The sequence below is a fragment of the Oncorhynchus tshawytscha genome, linkage group LG03, assembly GCF_018296145.1.
Source record: "Oncorhynchus tshawytscha isolate Ot180627B linkage group LG03, Otsh_v2.0, whole genome shotgun sequence".
NCBI lineage: Eukaryota > Metazoa > Chordata > Actinopteri > Salmoniformes > Salmonidae > Oncorhynchus > Oncorhynchus tshawytscha.
The window spans coordinates 45,900,274-45,921,714 of NC_056431.1; the positions used below are offsets into that span (position 1 = coordinate 45,900,274).

The 21,441-nt window shown below is 42.5% G+C and overlaps 1 protein-coding gene across 1 annotated transcript in view; it reads right to left on the reverse strand.

Annotated features, from left to right (window-relative positions):
• LOC112237257 (glypican-6) overlaps positions 1-21,441 on the reverse strand; it is a 115,012-nt gene that overhangs the window by 49,183 nt on the left and 44,388 nt on the right. The window contains exon 3 of the mRNA XM_024405857.2: positions 11,301-11,692. Coding sequence (XP_024261625.1) covers positions 11,301-11,692 — 392 coding nt within the window. The remainder of the gene's footprint in view (positions 1-11,300; positions 11,693-21,441) is intronic.

A 21,441-nucleotide genomic window follows, 5' to 3' on the forward strand; every position in this document is an offset into this window, starting at 1 on the left:
CCCTTCACTGGATCTAAGGAGCCTAGGCCAAACCATTAAAAACAGCCCCAGACCATTATTCCACCTCCACCAAACTTTAGAGTTAGCAATACTCATTCGGGCAGGTAGTGTTCTCCTGGCGTCCACTAAACCAAGATTTGTCCATCAGACTGCCAGATGGTAGAGCGTGATTCATCACTCCAGAGAGCACATTTCAACTGCTCCAAAGTACAATGGCGGTGAGCTTTACACCACTCCAGCCGTGCTTGGCTTTGAACCTGGTGATCTTAGGCTTGTGTGCGGCTGCTCGGCCATGGAAACCCATTTCATGAAGCTCCCGACGAACAGTTCTTGTGCTGACGTTGCTTCCAGAGGCAGTTTGGAACTCGGTAGTAAGTGTTGCAACCAAGGACAGATCATTTTTACGCGCTACGTGCTTCAGCACTCAGCAGTTCCGTTCTTTGGGTTTGTGTGGCCTACCACTTCGCGGCTGAGGCGTTGTTGCTCCACAATAACAGCACTTACAGTTGACCGGGGCAGCTCTAGCAGGGCAGATATTTGACGAACTGACTTGTTGGAAAGGTGGCATCCTATGACGGTGCCACATTGAAAGTCACTGAGCTCTTCAGTAAGCCCATTCTACTGCCAATGTTTGTCTCTGGAGATTGCATGGCGGTGTACTCTATTTTATACATAAAATAGAGTATGAAATAGCCGAATCCACTCATTTGAAGGGGTGTCCACATACCTTTGTATATACTGTATACTGTAGATACAATAACACATTCCTATTTCGTCAGGTTAATCTCAACATCTTTAAAATAATAAAGGAAACACCCAGTCTCTGTTCTGAACGAAGTATAATTTTACACAACGCCCAAAATATCTTGTGTATTTCCAGTGTGAGCAGATGTACTAGTCTAAACTTCCCAAAGTACCCAGACACTGCATGAATGAGGTGAGAGAAGAGGCACAGCTCGGCTGGAAGTCTGTGTTTTGAGTGGTTTCTGAGCTGTCTTCATGTTTGATGTGATTGGACCCCTGTCTCTCTCAACCCAACAGTGAGGATCTGCTGAGGGGAAGGCAAGGCGGAGGCATCAACAGCCTCCACAGAGTCAGGCTTGAAGACAAGGATCAAACAAACACACACACACACGCTGACTGACTGATACGCCTCAAACATCTACTGCTAGCTTCCTCCGTCATTGGCTTGACTTATCACAACAGTCTGATGCTGATCACTCAAACAATGTCATGTACCCACTGACATCCAAAGGAACTCACAGGTGTGGGGGCTGCGAGTTGAAGATATCAAGGGGGTAATCGTTTATTTAGATTCTCTGCTACCTGTGGTGGCTATACAGTGTCTGCCTTCAATATTTGTGACATTTCAGATTGCTTTGTTCTGCAGTTGCATAGCAACTGTTGGTGAATACAATTCATTCATTTCATATGGATGCGATAAAAATAAGTATTTTTCAGATTCTAAGATCTTAAAAGGGTCATTTGAACCTGAAATCCACTTCATTTTAAAATACTCCACTGGAAGAATCCTTCATGTGCTTGTCCGTACAGTAAGACATGGTATAGGGTTGCTTCCCCCTTTTTCAATTTGCAGAACTGACACCTGACAAATGCTACCCTTCCCCACAAATGGCTTTGGTGCAGACCAGCACTTAGTATGTTGCCATAATGTCTGCTCGACTCTCCCCTATCTCTCCCTGGACTGCTTGCTCCTTTGAGCGCATTACACCATTTGCAGAGCAGGTATTATTCTAATGATACCGGCTCATCAAAGCACGTCCTATTATTAGAATCAATCAATAGCCACATCACTGCTTTGCAACACTGAATAACAGAAATACACGGTGTACCCATAATGAGAATGCAGTCTTTGATACTTTGAGAACATTTTGAAGCCTTGATATATCCTTGGGTATATCTTTTCATATCAGAGGTTTAGAAAAATGGGTAAACACCAAGCCTACGCTGGTATTTATGCTGTAATAAGTGCAATTGAATGCCAAACTCTGATTGATCATGGGTAAACTAAACTGCCAGGCGATATATAAACGTGTGTCTCTAGTTACTCAGGCAGTGCCTCCAGTCAAAAGCTGAGTGTCTTAGTCAAAAACTGTGAACTGTTGGGATGTGATGTACTACACCAGCTCCTTTAACTCAATAAAGTCCCCCAGCAGCACTCGGCATAGATGTCACATCTCACTGTAGCCGGGTGCCAGGACACCTCCTCTGGGGTGTCTTATTCCATTATGCTTACACCCAATCTCTTCTGATGAGTTGAGGCCCCGTGGATCAAAGCGCCTTTGCCCCCGCCACATGACCTGTGTCTCAGGTCCCTGGGTAATGTCAGAGGTGAGGTGGGGACATGGCGGCTGCCAGGGAACCCAGGATGTGTGTCAATACCACAGATGCTAACAACTCATCCCCAGAGTTTGCTCATAGAGAGGGTTTCAATCAGGCTGCCCTGGCTTGAAATGGGGGAACTGATATGGCCTGGAGGTGCATGACGTGATCACACATGATTGTGGTTCACGGAGTTCATCATGCTTGCTGGTAATGAATGGCCCGCAGTGGAAAGGTTGAGTTTGTTGGATGTTCATGGGTTATACATCTGATTCTCCGCAGGCAGCCAAATCACCTTGGGTTTCCTCGTGCCTTTGACCGTATAACACTGTAGCTGCGCTAAAATCCCCATGACGCATACCCTATTTAGCATGAATTATGATGAACATAAACCCATTGACCAGCAACAGTTGCATAAGGACTCAATTTCCAAACAGGATATTAACTGTTTTCTAGCCTTGATGTCCAGGCTTCTCCTCGGACTACGCAGAACAGTTTACACAGTATTATCAAAACCGATAATGGTAACAAACGCATGCAATTCCGGTAAATTGCTTGTGACCACCGAAGCAGGGGAAGCAAATTGTATCTATAAGGCCAGTGTTCTAATGTTGATATTAACTGTGAACACGATCTAGAAAACAGTTGTTTTTGTTGTTGAGTGGAGCAAATACCAAGCATACATCTCTTGCTATGCCTTTAATCTTCCTTTGCACTGGATCGAAACTACACACACTCCTAAGGCAGTGATATACTGCAGCAACAGCTAGCTGCATTAAGATTATATCACATCAAACAGAATACTTACAGAAAGATTAATGGGGACGGTATACAGACTTAACAAATATTGGACGATAGAGATACAAACATCCATAGCAAATCATATTTCCTCGTAGCTTGGAGACAGATACTCTTCCCATGCTTAAGAATTCCTTGTGAATAACGGGAGGCCCCATCAGTAGTCATTATAGAGCACTCGAGAGGGCAGCCCTGAGCCTCAACCCAAAAGCCCATAGGCCCATACAAAGAGGTGGTGCTGGTGGTAAGTCAGTGGTAAGTCAGTAATATTATACTGTAGGGAATCTTCTGGGAGAGAACAAAACCTCACCCAGAAAGTAAATTAGAACACCTTCAGCTTGTTCAAGAATGTGTTGGATTCTGTTAAAAGCCTACTTCTTTCCACACCAGTAAAATTCATTCAAACACCAACTCCAACACCAACAAATTGCTCCGTTTTATGATCTCAGGTTTTGGAATTAAATATTTATATGTGATAATGATGGATCCAACACAATCAGTCCATTGTTCAATTCTGGGAAAAGTTTTGATTTAAATCTATGACAATAATTGTACATTATACAATTGGGTCAAAGGATTCAGGAGAAAATTCCCCTTTTCAATGGGAAGTGGTGTATTCCTTATCAGAATTAGCATTCTCACTGCTGCACAATAGCAGCAAATTAGGCAAAAGTTAAAAAAAAAAACTAAACTCATGAAAAAATACTACAATTTACTAAAGAATACTACAGTACTTACTATAGAATTCTAGTATTTTATAGTAAACTGTATATTGTAGAATACTGTCACACCCTGATATGTTTCACCTGTCCTTGTGATTGTCTCCACCCCCCTCCAGGTGTCACCCATCTTCCCTTTTAACCTCAGTGTATATACAGTTGAAGTCGGAAGTTTACATACACCTTAGCCAAATACATTTAAACTCAGTTTTTCACAATTCCTGACATTTAATCCTAGTAAAAAGTCCATGTCTTTGGTCAGTTAGGATGACCACTTTTTTTTAAGAATGTGAAATGTCAAAATAATAATAGAGAAAATTAGTTCTTCCCGCTTGTATTTCTTTCATCACATTCCCAGTGGGTCAGAAGTTTACATACAGTCAATTTGTATTTGGTAGCATTGCCTTTCAAATTTTTAACTTGGGTCAAACGTTTCGGGTAGCCTTCCACAAGCTTCCCACAATAAGTTGGGTGAATTCTGGCCCATTCCTCCTGACAGAGCTGGTGTAATTGAGTCAGGTTTGTAGGCCTCCTTGCTCGCACATGCTTTTTCAGTTCTGCCCACAAATGTTCTATAGGATTGACGTCAGGGCTTTGTGATGGCCACTCCAATACCTTGACTTTGTTGTCCTTAAGCCATTTGCCACAACTTTGGAAGTATGCTTGGGGTCATTGTCCATTTGGAAGACCCATTTGCGACCAAGCTTTAACTTCTTGACTGATGTCTTGAGATGTTGCTTCAATATATCCAGATAATTTTCCTTCCTCATGAAGCCATCTTTTGTGAAGTGCACCCGTCCCTCCTGCAGCAAAGCACCCCCACAACATGATGCTGCCACCCCCGTGCTTCACAATTGGGATGGTGTTCTTCGGCTTGCAAGCCTCCCCCTTTTTCCTCCAAACATAACGATGGACATTTTGGCCATACAGTTCTATTTTTGTTTCATCAGACCAGAGGACATTTCTCCAAAAAGTACGATCTTTGTCCCCATGTGCAGTTGCAAACCGTAGTCTGGCTTTTTAATGGCGGTTTTGGAGCAGTGGCTTCTTCCTTGCTGAGCGGCCTTTCAGGTTATGTCGATATAGGACTCGTTTTACTCTGGATATTGATACTTTTGTACCTGTTTCCTCCAGCATCTTCACAAGGTAATTTGCTGTTGTTCTGGGATTGATTTGCACTTTTCACACCAAAGTACGTTCATCTCAAGAAGACAGAACGTGTCTCCTTCCTGAGGGGCATGATGGTTGCGTGGTCCCATGGTGTTTATACTTGGGTACTATTGTTTGAACAGATGAACGTGGTACCTTCAGGCATTTGGAAATTGCTCCCAAGGATGAACTGGAATTAATTAATTAATTATAAATTAATTATAAGTGAAATAATCTGTCTGTAAACAATTGTTGGAAAAATGACTTGTGTCATGCACAAAGTAGATGTCCTAAAAATGAGTTTCAATGACTCCAACCTAAGTGTATGTTAACTTCCGACTTCAACTGTATACCTGTGTTCTCTGTTTGTCTGTTGTCCATTCACCTTGTCTCGTAAGTTAACCTGTGTGTTTTTCCATGCTCCTGCTTTTTCCAAGTCTCTGTTTTTCTAGTCCTCCCGGTTCTGACCTTTGCCTGCCCTGACACTGAGCCCACCTGCCTGACCATTCAGCCTGCCCTGACACTGAGCCACCTGCCACTCTGTACCTCCTGGACTCTGACCTGGTTTATGATCTTTTGCCTGTCCTTGACCTGTCTCTTGCCTGCCCCTTGTTTTATAATAAATATCAGAGACTCGAACCATCTGCCTCCCTTGTCTGCATCTGCGTCTCGCCCTGTATCGTTATAGAATACTGTTATCCACACTGTATTTTCCCTCAATCCTTTGTAGTACTTACTATATAATTGTTTAGTATACTGTAGAATAATATACTCCACTCTGTAGTATCCCTCGAACGTTTAGTGCTTACTATAGAATCTTGTAGTATACTGTAGAATACTACAAAATGATCTTCAATGCTGTAATGTTTAATCTGATACCATTTAACACCTGGTTTAGTCTAGAAATATATTGGTAACATTTTCTTGGCTACTGTACTGAAATTTGTATATGTTTTGTACACCAAGTGTATGTTTGATTTGCAGGCAGGTACGCATAGACAAAAGCCTCTGAAAATGATATTCAACGCTCCCACCCCTGGTAACATTTTCTTGGCTACTGTACTGATATTTTGATATATATCAACAGACATACACACACACACACACACACACATCCACACACACACACACACACACACACACACACACACACACACACACACACACACACACACACACACACACACACACACACACACACACACACACACACACACACACACACACACACACACACACACACACACACACAACACACAAACACACACACACACACACACACACACACACACACACACACACACACACACACACACACACACACACACACACACACACAACACCAAACACACACACACACACACACACACACACACACACACACAACTGGTCAAATGTTTTAGAACACCTACTCGTTCAAGGGTTTTTCTTTATTTGTACTATTGTTTTACTGCTACTTCATGAAGCTGGTTGAGAGAACGCCAAGAGTGTGCAAAGCTGTCATCAAGGCACAGAGTGGCAATTTGAAGAATCTCAAATAAAAAATTAATTTACAATTTGTTTACAAAAATGGTTACTACATGATTCCATATGTGTTATTTATTAGTTTTGATGTCTTCACAATTATTCTACAAAGTAGAAGATAGTAAAATTAAACAAAAACCCTTGAATGAGTAGGTGTTCTAAAACTTTTGACTGGTAGTGTGAGCTGTCTCACAAGTCCTCAACTGGCAGCTTCATTAAATAGTACCTCCAAAACACCGGTCTTAACTACAACAGTGAAGAGGCGACTCCGGGATGCTGGCCTTCTAGGCAGAGTTGCAAAGAAAAAGCCAAATCTCAGACTGGCCAATAAAAAGAAAAGATTAAGATGGGCAAAAGAACACAAACACTGGACAGAGGAATTCTGCCTAGAAGGTCAGCATCCCGGAGTCTTCCCTTCACTGTTGACGTTGAGACTGTGTTTTGCGGGTACTGTTAAATGAAGCTGCCAGTTGAGTACTTGTGAGGGGTCTGTTTCTCAAATTAGACACAATAATGTACTTGTACTCTTGCTCAGTTGTGCACCGGGGCCTCCCACTCCTCCTATTCTAGTTAGAGACAGTTTGTGCTGTTCTGTGAAGGGAGTAGTACACAGCGTTGTACGAGATTTTCAGTTTCATGAAAATGTATCGCATGGAATAGCCTTCATTTCTCAGAACAAGAATAGACTGATGAGTTTCAGAAGAAAGTTATTTGTTCCTGGCCATTTTCAGCCTGTAATCGAACCCACAAATGCTGATGCTCCAGATACTCAACAAGTCTAGAGAAGGCCAGTTTTATTGCTTCTTTAAATCAGCAGAACAGTTTTCAGCTGTGCTTACATAATTGCAAAAGGGTTTTCTAATGATCAATTAGCCTGGTAAAATGATCAACTTGGATTAGCTAACACAACGTGCCATTGGAACACAGGAGTGATGGTTGCTGATAATGGGCCTCTGTACGCCTATGTAGATATTCCATTAAAAAATCTGACGTTTCCAGCTACAATAGTCATTTAAAACATTAACAATGTCTATACTGGATTTCTGATCATTTTGATGTTATTTTAATGGACAAAAAATGTGCGGTAGTGTATATATACATATATATCTATATACATATTTAAATGTATTACAGATTTAGATTTTGTAATATTATATGTTTTGATATCATGATATTTTATCTGTATGACAACAGTGCCATGACCTTCTACGATCAATCAATCTCTATAGGTACAGCACCTTTCCACTCCTGTAATTCAGCCCTTTTCCTTTAGCCTGAAATAATCAAATGAAGTTCTGCTTATTTTAATCATGAATTCTACTAGACTCACTGAACATTTCACATTTTGTTCTACGTGAAATACCTCAGTCATATTTCATTTGCTTGGCCCATTTGCTTTCCGCCTAAGGCGAGAAAAGAGAAATAAATAAAGTTGCTGGTCTTGCCACCTGAGAGAGAAATAAAACAAAACAAATATTATTTTCAGAAATAATTTACAACTTGTAGAGTCCATGCCCCAACAAACTGAAGCTTTTATGAGGGCAAAAATGAGGAGATTCAACTCAAAATTAGGAAGGTGTTCCTAATGTTTGATACACTCAGTGTACAGCGCATTCGGAAAGTATTCAGACCCCTTGACTTTTTCCACATTTTGTTATGTTACAGCCTTATTCTAAAATGTATTAAATTGTTCCCCCCACCCATCAATCTACACACAATGCCCCAGAATGACAAAGCAAAAACAGGTTTTCAGACATTTTTGCAAATGCATTAACAAAAACTGAAATATTACATTTACATAAGAATTCAGGCCCTTTACTCAGAACTTTGTTGAAGCACCTTTGGCAGGGATTATAGCCATGAGTCTTCTTGGGAATGACGCTACAAGCTTGGCACACCTGTATTTGGGGAGTTTCTCTCATTCTTCTCTGCCGATCCTATCAAGATCTGTCAGGTTGGATGGGGAGCGACACTGCACAGCCATTTTCAGGTCTCTCCAGAGATATTCAATCGGGTTCAAGTCCGGGCTCTGGCTGGGCCACTCAAGGACATTCAGAGACTTGTCCTGAAGCCACTGCTGCATTGTCTTGGTTGTGTGCTTAGGGTTTCTGTCCTGTTGGAAGGTGAACCATCACCCCAGTCTGAGGTATTGAGTGCTATGGAGAAGGTTTTCATCAAGGGTCTCTCTGTACTTTGCTCCATTCATCTTTCCACCAATCCTGACTAGTCTCCCAGTCTATGACGCAGAAAAAAACATCCCCACAGCATGATCCTGCAACCACCATGCCTCACTGTAGGGATGGTGCCAGGTTTCCTCCAGACGTGAAGCTTGGCATTCAGGCCAAAGAGTTAAATCTATGTTTCATCAGACCAGAGAATCTTGTTTCTCATGGTCTGAGAGTCTTTAGGTTACTTTTGGCAAACTGCAAGCGGGTTGTCATGTGCCTTTTACTAAGGAGTGGCTTCCGTCTGTCCAGTACCATAAAGTCCTGATTAGTGGAGTGCTGTAGGGATGGTTGGCCTTCTGGAAGGTTATCTCATCTCCACAGAGGAACTCTAGAGCTCAGTCAGAGTGACCATTGGATTCTTGGTAACCTCCCTGACCAAGGCCCTTCTCCCCCAATTGCTCAGTTTGGCCAGGCGGCGAGCTCTAGGAAGAGTCTTGGTGGTTCCAAACTTGATCCACTTAAGAATGATGGAGGCCACTGTGTTCTTGGTGACCTTCAATGCTGCATAAAATATTATGTTACCCTTCCCCAGATCTGTGCCTCAACACAATCCTATCTCTGAGCTCTACGGACAATTACTTCAACCTCATGGCTTGGTTTTTGCTCTGACATGCACTGTCAACTGTGGGACCTTATATAGACAGGTGTGTGCCTTTCCAAATCATGTCCAATCAATTTAAATTTACCACAGGTGGACTCCAATCATGTTGTAGAAACATCTCAAGGATGATCAGTGGAAACCGGATGTACCTGAGCTCAATTTTGAGTCTCATAGCAAAGGGTCTGAATACTTATGTAAATACGTTTTTTTAGTTTTTTATTTGTAATACTTTTGCAAACATTTCTAAATACCTATTTTCGCTTTGTCATTATGGGGTATTGTGTGTAGATTGATGAGAATTATTATTTTTAAAATCCATTTCAGAATAAGGCTGTAACGTACACTACCGTTCAAAAGTTCGGGGTCCTTGTTTTCCATGAAAACACACATGAAATGAGTTGCAAAATGAATAGTAAATATAGTGAAGACATTGACAAGGTTAAAAATAATGATTTTTAATTTAAATAGTAATTCTGTCCTTTAAACTTTGCTTTCGTCAAAGAATCCTCCATTTGCAGCAATTATAGCCTTGCAGACCTTTGACATTCTAGTTGCCAATTTGTTGAGGTAATCTGAAGAGATTTCACCACATGCTTCCTGAAGTACCTCCCACAGGTTGGACTGGCTTGATGGGCACTTCTTATGTACCATACGGTCAAGCTGCTCCCACAACAGCTCAATAGGGTTCAGATCCGGTGACTGTGCTGGCCACTCCTCTGTCCAGTGTCTGTGTTCTTTTGCCCATCTTAATCTTTTATTTTTATTGGCCAGTCTGAGATATGGCTTTTTCTTTGCAACTCTGCCTAGAAGGCCACCATCCCGGAGTCACCTCTTCACTGTTGACATTGAGACTGGTGTTTTGTGGGTACTATTTATTGAAGCTGCCAGTTGAGGACTTGTGAGGCGTCTAGACATTCTAATGTACTTGTCCTCCTGCTCAGTTGTGCAACCGGGGCCTCCCACTCCTCTTTCTATTCTGGTTAGAGACAGTTTGCACTGTTCTGTGAAAGGAGTAGTACACAGCGTTGCACCAGATTGTCAGTTTCTTGGCAATTTCTCACATTAATTTCTCAAAACATGAATAGACTGACGAGTTTCAGAAGAAAGTTCTTTGTTCCTGGCCATTTTGAGTCTGTAATAGAACCCACAAATGCTGATGCTCCAGATACTCAACTAGTCTATAGAAGGCCAGTTGTATTGCTTCTTTTATCAGGACAACAGTTTTCAGCTGTGCTAACATAATTGCAAAAGGGTTTTCCAGTGATCAATTAGCCTTTTAAAATGATAAACTTGGATTAGCTAACACAACGTGTCATTGGAACACAGGAGTGATGTTTGCTGGTAATGGTGACCCCAAACTTTTGAACAGTACTGTCCATTTGTGGGGGGAAAGTCAAGGGGTCTGAATACTTTCCCAATGCACTGTATGCTACACACTGTAGTATCCTTTGATCATGTGGCACTTACTGTATAATTTTGTAGTATACTGTAGAATACACAACACACTGTAGGATCTTTCATTCATTAATAGCACTTTCTATAGAATGTTGTACTTCATGCCAATAGACTGACCCATAAGAATTTTTACCTGGTAATCACGGCATGATGTACATTATTACGGAAATAAGTCATGGTTAACACCCTCATACCCAAATGGAAGTAGTAAACTGTAGTAGGTTATAGGTTATAGAAAATAGCAAAAATGTTGAACATTGCCATTAAGACTGTCCTACCTACTTACAGGTTATGTCAAATTTGTTCTTCTATTATTTGTCCAGTAGGTTTCTGCAAAGAGAAATCACCCACTTTGGATCCTTGAAAAGCGCTATATAAGACCTATTTATTATTATAGTAAATACTACAGTATACCCTAGTAATATCTGCAAAATATTTTTTTTATGAGGGCAGTTTTTATGAATGGCAGAGACTTGGGCTTACCTTGGACACCCTGTTGGCCACCTCTCGACCAACCGAGAGCCCCTGGACGAATGTGCGGGCTGCAATGAAGGCCCTTGTAACCTGAGCCTTGAGCTTCCTGGGCACGTCTCCAAAGGGTTTGAGCTGGTCTGTGTACTTGCTGATGCACTCCAGATAGTCATCTGTGATGACGTACTGGGAGTTGAGCAACGTGAACATGCGCTCCAGCAACCGCGACCAGAAGTCGTTGAGCATCTCCTCCAGGTTCACGTTGCCCCCAGTGTAGTAGCGCTTCAGCTCGGCAAACAGGTTCTGGAAGACTTCTGAGTTCTGCATGTAAGGCTTGCCATAGGTCCGCACGAACATCTCGTTCAGGGACTTCTCCGTGTTCTCCAGCAGCTCCAGGAAGAACTCTTGGTCAAGAGAAGAAAGAGAGAGACAATTCAAATAATGTACAATAATGAAAATAATAATAATAATTTTTGTTGAGAACTCAGTCGGAGTCTCAACTTAATGTTAACAGTTAGAATAGTAGAAGAGACAAGGTAGAATTTTCTAAATTTGGTTGTGCATCAGCCGTCTTTCTCTTCTGCTTTTCACTGACAGCCCGTCAGCAAAAAACATTTTAGATTGGTAAGTTAGTCTAGCCAGCTATCTAAACTTCTAGTAATCATGGTCAAATTACTGACCGGGGGACCCCCATTTGTTTTATTAGTCACTCTCAGTCAGATATCATATTAAAACGGCAAACATTTCTCTCACCCAATGGCAAAATAAGTAGAATTGCAAGTAATTAGCTGTAAAACTGCACATGGCATGAAATTAGCTATAGAATTTGAAAAAATTCTCTCCGTCCCATGACAAAATGTGGAGATTTGCAGCAAACTTTCTTAAAAACTGCAACATTTTCTCTATGCCCAATGGCAAAATGTGTAGAATTGCAGAAACCTTGCTTTAAAACTGCACAAAAAACTGTACGGCCCATAGCAAAAATATGTAGAATTGCAGGAAATTAGTTTGGTTCTCTCTGCTGTCAAGAGGAGGGGCCGATAAAATGTTTTGATCGCAGGGTGGGGGGGGGGGACCAAAAGGCTTGGGCCGGCTCTGACTGCATGTGTGGGTATGGATGTGGGGATGCAGATCCGCGAGCCACTGCGGCCCCTCATGACAAGTTTAGATTTTTTGTGAATCCCAACCCATTCAAAGTTGTCCATCTCTGATGTACAGCATATCCTATATACAGTATATATATTAATATGTTTGTTAATATGTTAACAAATTATAGTTTTGGCAAGTCAGTTAGGACATCTACTTTGTGCATGACACAAGACATTTTTCCAAAATTTGTTTACAGACAGATTATTTCAATTATAATTCACTGTATCACAATTCCAGGGGGTCAGAAGTTTACATACACTAAGTTGACTGTGCCTTTAACAGCTTGGAAAATTCCAGAAAATTATGTCATGGCTTTAGAAGCTCTGAGAGGCTAATTGACATAATTTGAGTCAATTGGAGTTGTACCTGTGGATGTATTTCAAGGCCTACCTTCAAACTCAGTGCCTCTTTGCTTGACATAAATGGGAAAATCAAAAGAAATCAGCCAAGATCTCAGAAGGAAAATTGTAGACCTCCACGAGTCTGGTTCATTCTTGGGATCAATTTCCAAATGCCTGAAGGTACCACGTTCATCTGTACAAACAATAGTACCCAAGTATAAACACCATGGGACTACGCAGCCGTCATACCCCTCAGGAAGGAGACACATTCTGTCTCCTAGAGATTAACGTACTTTGGTGTGAAGTGTAAATCAATCCCAGAACAACAGCAAACGACCTTGTGAAGATGCTGGAAGAAACAGGTAGAAAAGTATCTATATCCACAGTAAAGCGAGTCCGATATCGACATAACATAAAAGGCCGCTCAGCAAGGAAGAAGCCACTGGTCCAAAACCGCCATAAAAAAGACAGACTACGGTTTGCAACTGCACATAGGGACAACGATCATACTTTTTGGAGAAATGTCCTCTGGTCTGATGAAACAAAAATATAACTGTTTGTCCATAATGACCAGGAAAAGGGGGAGGCTTGCAATTGCAAGCCGAAGAAAACCATCCCAACCGTGAAGCACAGGGGTGGCAGCATCATGTTGTGGGGGTGCTTTGCTGCAGGAGGGACTGGTGCACTTCACAAAATAGATGGCATCATGAGGGTGGAAAATTGTGGAAATATTGAAGCAACATCTCAAGACATAAGTTAAAGCTTGGTCGCAAATGGGTCTTCCAAGTGGACAATGACCCCAAACATACTTCAAAGTTGTGGCAAAATGGCTTAAGGACAACAAAGTCAAGGTATTGGAGTGGCCATCACAAAGCCCTGATATCAACCCTATAGAATTTATTTTGGGCAGAAATTAAAAAGCGTGTGCGAGCAAGGATGCCTACAAACCTGACTCAGTTACACCAGCTCTGTCAGGAGGAATGGGCCAAAATTCACCCAACTTATTGTGGGAAGCGTGTGGAAGGCTACCCGAAACATTTGACCCAAGGTAAACAATTTAAAGGCAATGCTACCAAATACTAATTGAGTGTATGTAAACTTCTAACCCACTGGGAAAGTGATGAAAGAAATAAAAGCTGAAATAAATCATTCTAGAGGATGGCTGTTTCTTTTTCAAATGCCTTCCTCACCATCTTAAATAAGCATGCCCCATTCAAGAAATTTAGAACCAGGAACAGATATAGCCCTTGGTTCTCTCCAGACCTGACTGCCCTTAACCAACACAAAAACATCCTATGGCGTTCTGCATTAGCATCGAACAGCCCCCGTGATATGCAGTTTTTCAGGGAAGTTAGAAACCAATATACACAGGCAGTTATAAAAGCCAAGGCTAGCTTTTTCAAGCAGAAATTTGCTTCCTGCAACACAAACTCAAAAACGTTCTGGGACACTTAAGGTCCATGGAGAATAAGAACACCTCCTCCCAGCTCCCAACCCACTGCACTGAGGATAGGAAACTCTGTCACCACCGATAAATCCACTATAATTAAGAATATCGAGAAGCATTTTTCTACGGCTGACCATGCTTTCCACCTGGCTCTCCCTACCCCGGTCAACAGCACTGCACCCCCCACAGCAACTCGCCCAAGCCTTCCCCATTTCTCCTTCTCCCAAATCCAGTCAGCTGATGTTCTGAAAGAGCTGCAAAATCTGGACCCCTACAAATCAGCCGGGCTAGACAATCGGGACCCTTTCTTTCTAAAACCATCTGCCGAAATTGTTGCAACCCCTATTACTAGCCTGATACAACATCTCTTTCGTCACGTCTGAGATTCCCAAAGATTGGAAAGCAGCTGCGGTCATCCCCCTCTTCAAAGGGGGAGACACTCTAGACCCAAACTGCTACAGACCTATATCTATCCTACCCTGCCTTTCTAAGGTCTTTGAAAGCCAAGTCAACAAACAGATTACCGATCATTTCGAATCCCACCGCACCTTCTCCACTATGCAATCACGAGTTCATTAGAACGTGCGTTGAAGATGTCATTCCCATAGCAATGATTAAAACATTCCCTAACCAGAAACCTTGGATTGATGGCAGCATTCGTGTGAAACTGAAGGCACGAACCACTGCTTTTAATCAGGGCAAGGTGTCTGGTAACATGACTGAATACAAACAGTGCAGCTATTCCCTCCGCAAGGCTATCAAACAAGCTAAGCGCCAGTACAGAGACAAAGTAGAATCTCAATTCAACGGCTCAGACACAAGAGGCATGTGGCAGGGTCTACAGTCAATCACGGACTACAGGAAGAAACCCAGCCCAGTCACGGACCAGGATGTCTTGCTCCCAGGCAGACTAAATAGCTTTTTTGCCCGCTTTGAGGACAATACAGTGCCACTGACACGGCCTGCAACGAAAACATGCGGTCTCTCCTTCACTGCAGCCGAAGTGAGTAAGACATTTAAACGTGTTAACCCTCGCAAGGCTGCAGGCCCAGACGGCATCCCCAGCCGCGCCCTCAGAGCATGCGCAGACCAGCTGGCCCGTGTGTTTACGGACATATTCAATCAATCCCTATACCAGTCTGCTGTTCCCACATGCTTCAAGAGGGCCACCATTGTTCCTGTTCCCAAGAAAGCTAAGGTAACTGAGCTAAACGACTACCGCCCGTAGCACTCACATCCGTCATCATGAAGTGCTTTGAGAGACTAGTCAAGGACCATATCACCTCCACCCTACCTGACACCCTAGACCCACTCCAATTTGCTTACCGCCCAAATAGATCCACAGACGATGCAATCTCAACCACACTGCACACTGCCCTAACCCATCTGGACAAGAGGAATACCTATGTGAGAATGCTGTTCATCGACTACAGCTCGGCATTCAACACCATAGTACCCTCCAAGCTCGTCATCAAGCTCGAGACCCTGGGTCTCGACCCCGCCCTGTGCAACTGGGTTCTGGACTTCCTGACGGGCCGCCCCCAGGTGGTGAGGGTAGGCAACAACATCTCCTCCCCGCTGATCCTCAACACTGGGGCCCCACAAGGGTGCGTTCTGAGCCCTCTCCTGTACTCCCTGTTCACCCACGACTGCGTGGCCATGCACGCCTCCAACTCAATCATCAAGTTTGCGGACGACACAACAGTGGTAGGCTTGATTACCAACAACGACGAGACGGCCTACAGGGAGGAGGTGAGGGCCCTCGGAGTGTGGTGTCAGGAAAATAACCTCACACTCAACGTCAACAAAACTAAGGAGATGATTGTGGACTTCAGGAAACAGCAGAGGGAACACCCCCCATCCACATCGATGGAACAGTAGTGGAGAGGGGAGCAAGTTTTAAGTTCCTCGGCATACACATCACAGACAAACTGAATTGGTCCACTCACACAGACAGCATCGTGAGGAAGGCGCAGCAGCCCCTCTTCAACCTCAGGAGGCTGAAGAAATTCGGCTTGTCACCAAAAGCACTCACAAACTTCTACAGATGCACAATCGAGAGCATCCTGGCGGGCTGTATCACTGCCTGGTATGGCAACTGCACCGCCCTCAACCGTAAGGCTCTCCAGAGGGTAGTGAGGTCTGCACAACGCATCACCGGGGGCAAACTACCTGCCCTCCAGGACACCTACACCACCCGATGCTACAGGAAGGCCATAAAGATCATCAAGGACATCAACCACCCGAGCCACTGCCTGTTCACCCCGCTGTCATCCAGAAGGCGAGGTCAGTACAGGTGCATCAAAGCTGGGACCGAGAGACTGAAAAACAGCTTCTATCTCAAGGCCATCAGACTGTTAAACAGCCACCACTAACATTGAGTGGCTACTGCCAACACACTGTCAATGACACTGACTCTACTCCAGCCACTTTAATAATGGGAATTGATGGGAAATGATGTAAATATATCACTAGCCACTTTAAACAATGCTACCTTATATAATGTTACTTACCCTACATTATTCATCTCATATGCATACGTAGATACTGTACTCTATATCATCGACTGCATCCTTATGTAATACATGTATCACTAGCCACTTTAACTATGCCACTTGGTTTACATACTCATCTCATATGTATATACTGTACTCGATATCATCTACTGTATCTTGCCTATGCTGCTCTGTACCATCACTCATTCATATATCCTTATGTACATATTCTTTATCCCCTTACACTGTGTATAAGACAGTAGTTTTTTTGGAATTGTTAGTTAGATTACTTGTTCGTTATTACTGCATTGTCGGAACTAGAAGCACAAGCATTTCGCTACACTCGCATTAACATCTGCTAACCATGTGTATGTGACAAATAAAATTTGATTTGATTTGATTTGGTTTCAGAGTTGGTCATGGGTGCATCTCAGCCACGCTCAAGGAAATCTTAACCGCCATAGATAAGAAACAATACTGTGCAGCCGTATTCATTGACCTGGCCAAGGCTTTGACTCTGTCAATCACCACATCCTCATCGGCAGACTCGATAGCCTTGGTTTCTCAAATGATTGCCCTGGCTGGTTCACCAACTACTTCTCTGATAGAGTTCAGTGTGTCAAATCGGAGGGCCTGTTGTCCGGGCCTCTGGCAGTCTCTATGGGGGTACCACAGGTACCACAGGTACCTCAATTTTTGGGCCGACTCTCTTCTCTGTATACATCAATGATGTCGCTCTTGCTGCTGGTGAGTCTCTGATCCACCTCTACGCAGACGACACCATTCTGTATGCTTCTGGCCCTTCTTTGGACACTGTGTTAACAACTCTCCTTCCGTGGCCTCCAACTGCTCTTAGATACAAGTAAAACTAAATGCATGCTTTTCAATCGATCGCTGCCTGCACCTGCCCGCCCGTCCAGCATCACTACTCTGGACGGTTCTGACTTAGAATGTGTGGACAACTACAAATACCTAGGTGTCTGGTTAGACTGTAAACTGTCCTTCCAGACTCACATCAAACATATCCAATTCAAAGTTAAATCTAGAATTGGCTTCCTATTTCGCAACAAAGCATCCTTCACTCATGCTGCCAAACATACCCTCGTAAAACTGACCATCCTACTGATCCTCGACATCGGCGATGCAATTTACAAAATATCCTCCAATCCTCCCTACTCAATAAATTGGATGCAGTCTATCACAGTGCCATCCGTTTTGTCACCAAAGCCCCATATACTACCCACCACTGTGACCTGTATGCTCTCGTTTGCTGGCCCTCACTTCATACTTGTCGCCAAACACAGGGGCGGCAGGGTAGCCTAGTGGTTAGAGCGTTGGACTAGTAACCGGAAGGTTGTGAGTTCAAACCCCCGAGCTGACAAGGTACAAATCTGTCGTCCTGCCCCTGAACAGGCAGTTAACCCACTGTTCCCAGGCCGTCATTGAAAATAAGAATGTCTTAACTGACTTGCCTGGTTAAATAAAGTTAAATAAAGTTAAAATTAAAAATAAATAAAAAACATACTGGCTCCAGGTCATCTACAAGACCCTGCAAGGTAAAGTCCCCCCTTATCTCAGCTTGCTGGTCACCATAGCAGCACCCACCTGTTGCACGTGCTGCAGGTATATCTCTCTGGTCACCCCCAAAACCAAAATCTCTGAAACTGGAAACACTTATCTCCCTCACTAGCTTTAAGCACCAGCTGTCAGAGCAGCTCACAGATTACTGCACCTGTACATAGCCCATCTATAATTTAGCCCAAACAACTACCTCTTCCCCTACTGTATTTATTTATTTATTTTGCTCCTTTGCACCCCATTATTTCTATTTCTACTTTGCACATTCTCAAATCTACCATTCCAGTGTTTTACTTGCTATATTGTATTTACTTCGCCACCATGGCCTTTATTTTGCCTTTACCTCCCTTATCTCACCTCATTTGCTCACACTGTATATAGACTTATTTTTCTATTGTATTATTGACTATGTTTGTTTTACTCCATGTGTAACTCTGTGTTGTTGTATGTGTCGAACTGCTTTGCTTTATCTTGGCCAGGTCGCAATTGTAAATGAGAACTTGTTCTCAACTTGCCTACCTGGTTAAATAAAGGTGAAATAAATAAATAAAATAAAATTCTCTCAACTATTATTCTGACATTTAACATTCTTACAATAAAGTGATGATCCTAACTGACCTAAGACATGGAATTTTTACTAGGATTAAATGTCAGGAATTGTGAAAAACTTAGTTGAAATGTATTTGGCTAAGGTGTATGTAAACTTCTGACTTCAACTGTACATACACGGAGGTTAAAAGGGAAGATGGGTGACAGCTAGAGGGGGGTGGAGACAATCACAAGGACAGGTGAAACATATCAGGGTGTGACTATATTATACAATATACAGTTTACTATAAAATAATAGAATTATGAAAAACTAAGTTTAAATGTATTTGGCTGAGGTGAATGTAAACTTCTGACTTCAACTGTGTGTATATATATATATATATATATATATATATATATATATATATATCTACAAATACTGTACGTGCTCTCATGCTGTGTGTAGTATGGTATATCTATTGACTGTTTAACATGAGTTAACATTTTAATATTTTCATCCTTTAAAAGTAAAGGCACTGTACACCAGTTTGTCTTTTGATGATGAAGGGTGTCTGAGTGTAAGATTGGCACACTTCCATGTAATTTTCACATGACACCCTGTTGCTAAAATTAAACAGTAAAGAGATGGACGTTTTTCAGGTTACCACTGAGTGTCTAGTCACACTGATACTATATCTATCTTCACATTCTCCTATACACTTCAGAAGTGTTTATGATTTAGTAATTATATACTGCCGGTCACTCTCAATAGGCTGGCCCTATTCAAGCACACTTGGACTTCCTAGAGTCCATTTTGCTTTAGCTATGACAATCTGTTTTTCTCAGGTTTGATATGTGGAAATACATGTGACTTGACAGTGGAGGTTTGTATATTCATACCATTCAATAGTGCTATTATACAGTGCCTTTGGAAAGTTTTCAGATCCCTTGACTTTTTCCACATTTTGTTGTTACAGACTTATTCTAAAATCCTCAGCAATCTACACACAATACCCCATAATGACAAAGAGAAAACAGTAATACTTTAATTACATAAGTAGTCAGACCCTTTGCTATGAGACTTCGAAATTGAGCTCAGGTGCATCCTGTTTCCATTGATCCTCCTTGAGATGTTTCTACAACTTGATCGGAGTCCAGCGGTGGTAAATTCAAATGAATAGACATGATTTGGAAAGGCAGACACCTGTCTATATAAAGGTCCCACAGTTGACAGTGCATGTCAGAGCAAAAATAAAGCCATGAGGGCAAATAAATTGTCCATAGAGTTCCAAGACAGGATTGTGTTGAAGTACAGATCTGGGGAAGGGTAGGGAGGTGACCAAGAACCCGATGGTCACTCTGACAGAGCTCTAGAGTTCCTCTGTGGAGATGATAGAACTTTCCAGAAGGACAACCATCTCTGCAGCACTCCATCAATCAGGCTTTATGGTAGTGGCCAGATGGAAGACACTCCTCAGTAAAAGACACATGACAACCCACTTGCAGTTTGCCAAAAGGCACCTAAAGTCTCTCAAACCATGAGAAATAAGATTCTCTGGTCTGATGAAACCACGATTGAACTCTTTGGCCTGAATGCCAAGCTTCACATCTGGAGGAAACCTGGCACCATCCCTACGGTGAAGCATGATGGTGGCAGTATCATGCTGTGGGGATGTTTTTCAGCAGCAAGGACTGGGAGACTAGTCAGGATCGAGGCAAAGATGAATGGGGCTAAGTACAGAGAGATCCTTAATGAAAACCAGCTCCAGAATGCTCAGGACCTCAGACTGGGGCAAAGTTTCACCTCCCAACAGGACAACGACTTCAGGACAAGTCTCTGAATATCCTTGAGTGGCCCAGCCAGAGCCCAGACTTGAACCTGATCGAACTTCTCTGGAGATACCTGAAAACAGCTGTGTAGCAATGCTCCCCATCCAACCTGACAGAGCTTGAGAGGATCTGCAAAGAATGGGAGAAACTCCCCAAATACAGATGTGTCAAGCTTGTAGCGTCATTCCCAAGAATATTCACGGCTGTAATCGCTGCCAAAGGTGCTTCAGCAAAGTACTGTAAATGTAATATATATATTTTCTGCAAAATGTATGCAAACCTGTTTTTGCTTTGTCATTATGGGGTATTGTGTGTAGATTGATGATGAAAAAAAAAAGATTTAATCAATTTTAGAATAAGGCTGTAACATCACAAAATGTGGAAAAAGTAAAGGGGTCTGAATACTTTCCGAATTCCCTGTACAGAACACTGAGTGTATCAAACATTAGGAACACCTTCCTAATGTTGAGTTGCATCCTCTCATTTTTGCCCTCCTAACAGCCTCAATTTATTGGGGCATGGACTCCACAAGTTGTCATTTATTTCAGAAAATAAAATGTGGTTTGTTTTATTTCTCTCTCAGGTGGCAAGACCAGCAACTTCTGGATACTTTCCGAAGGCACTGTATGTGATACATCTAAAGGTTATTGCATGCAAATCTCTATATTTAATGGTATCTTTATTTCTTAAGTTGTCCAATGGCACAATGGATTTTCTCCAATAGCATGGTTTAGGGAATAAATAGCATCTGCTGTGGATAACACACCAGCATAACTAGAATTGTG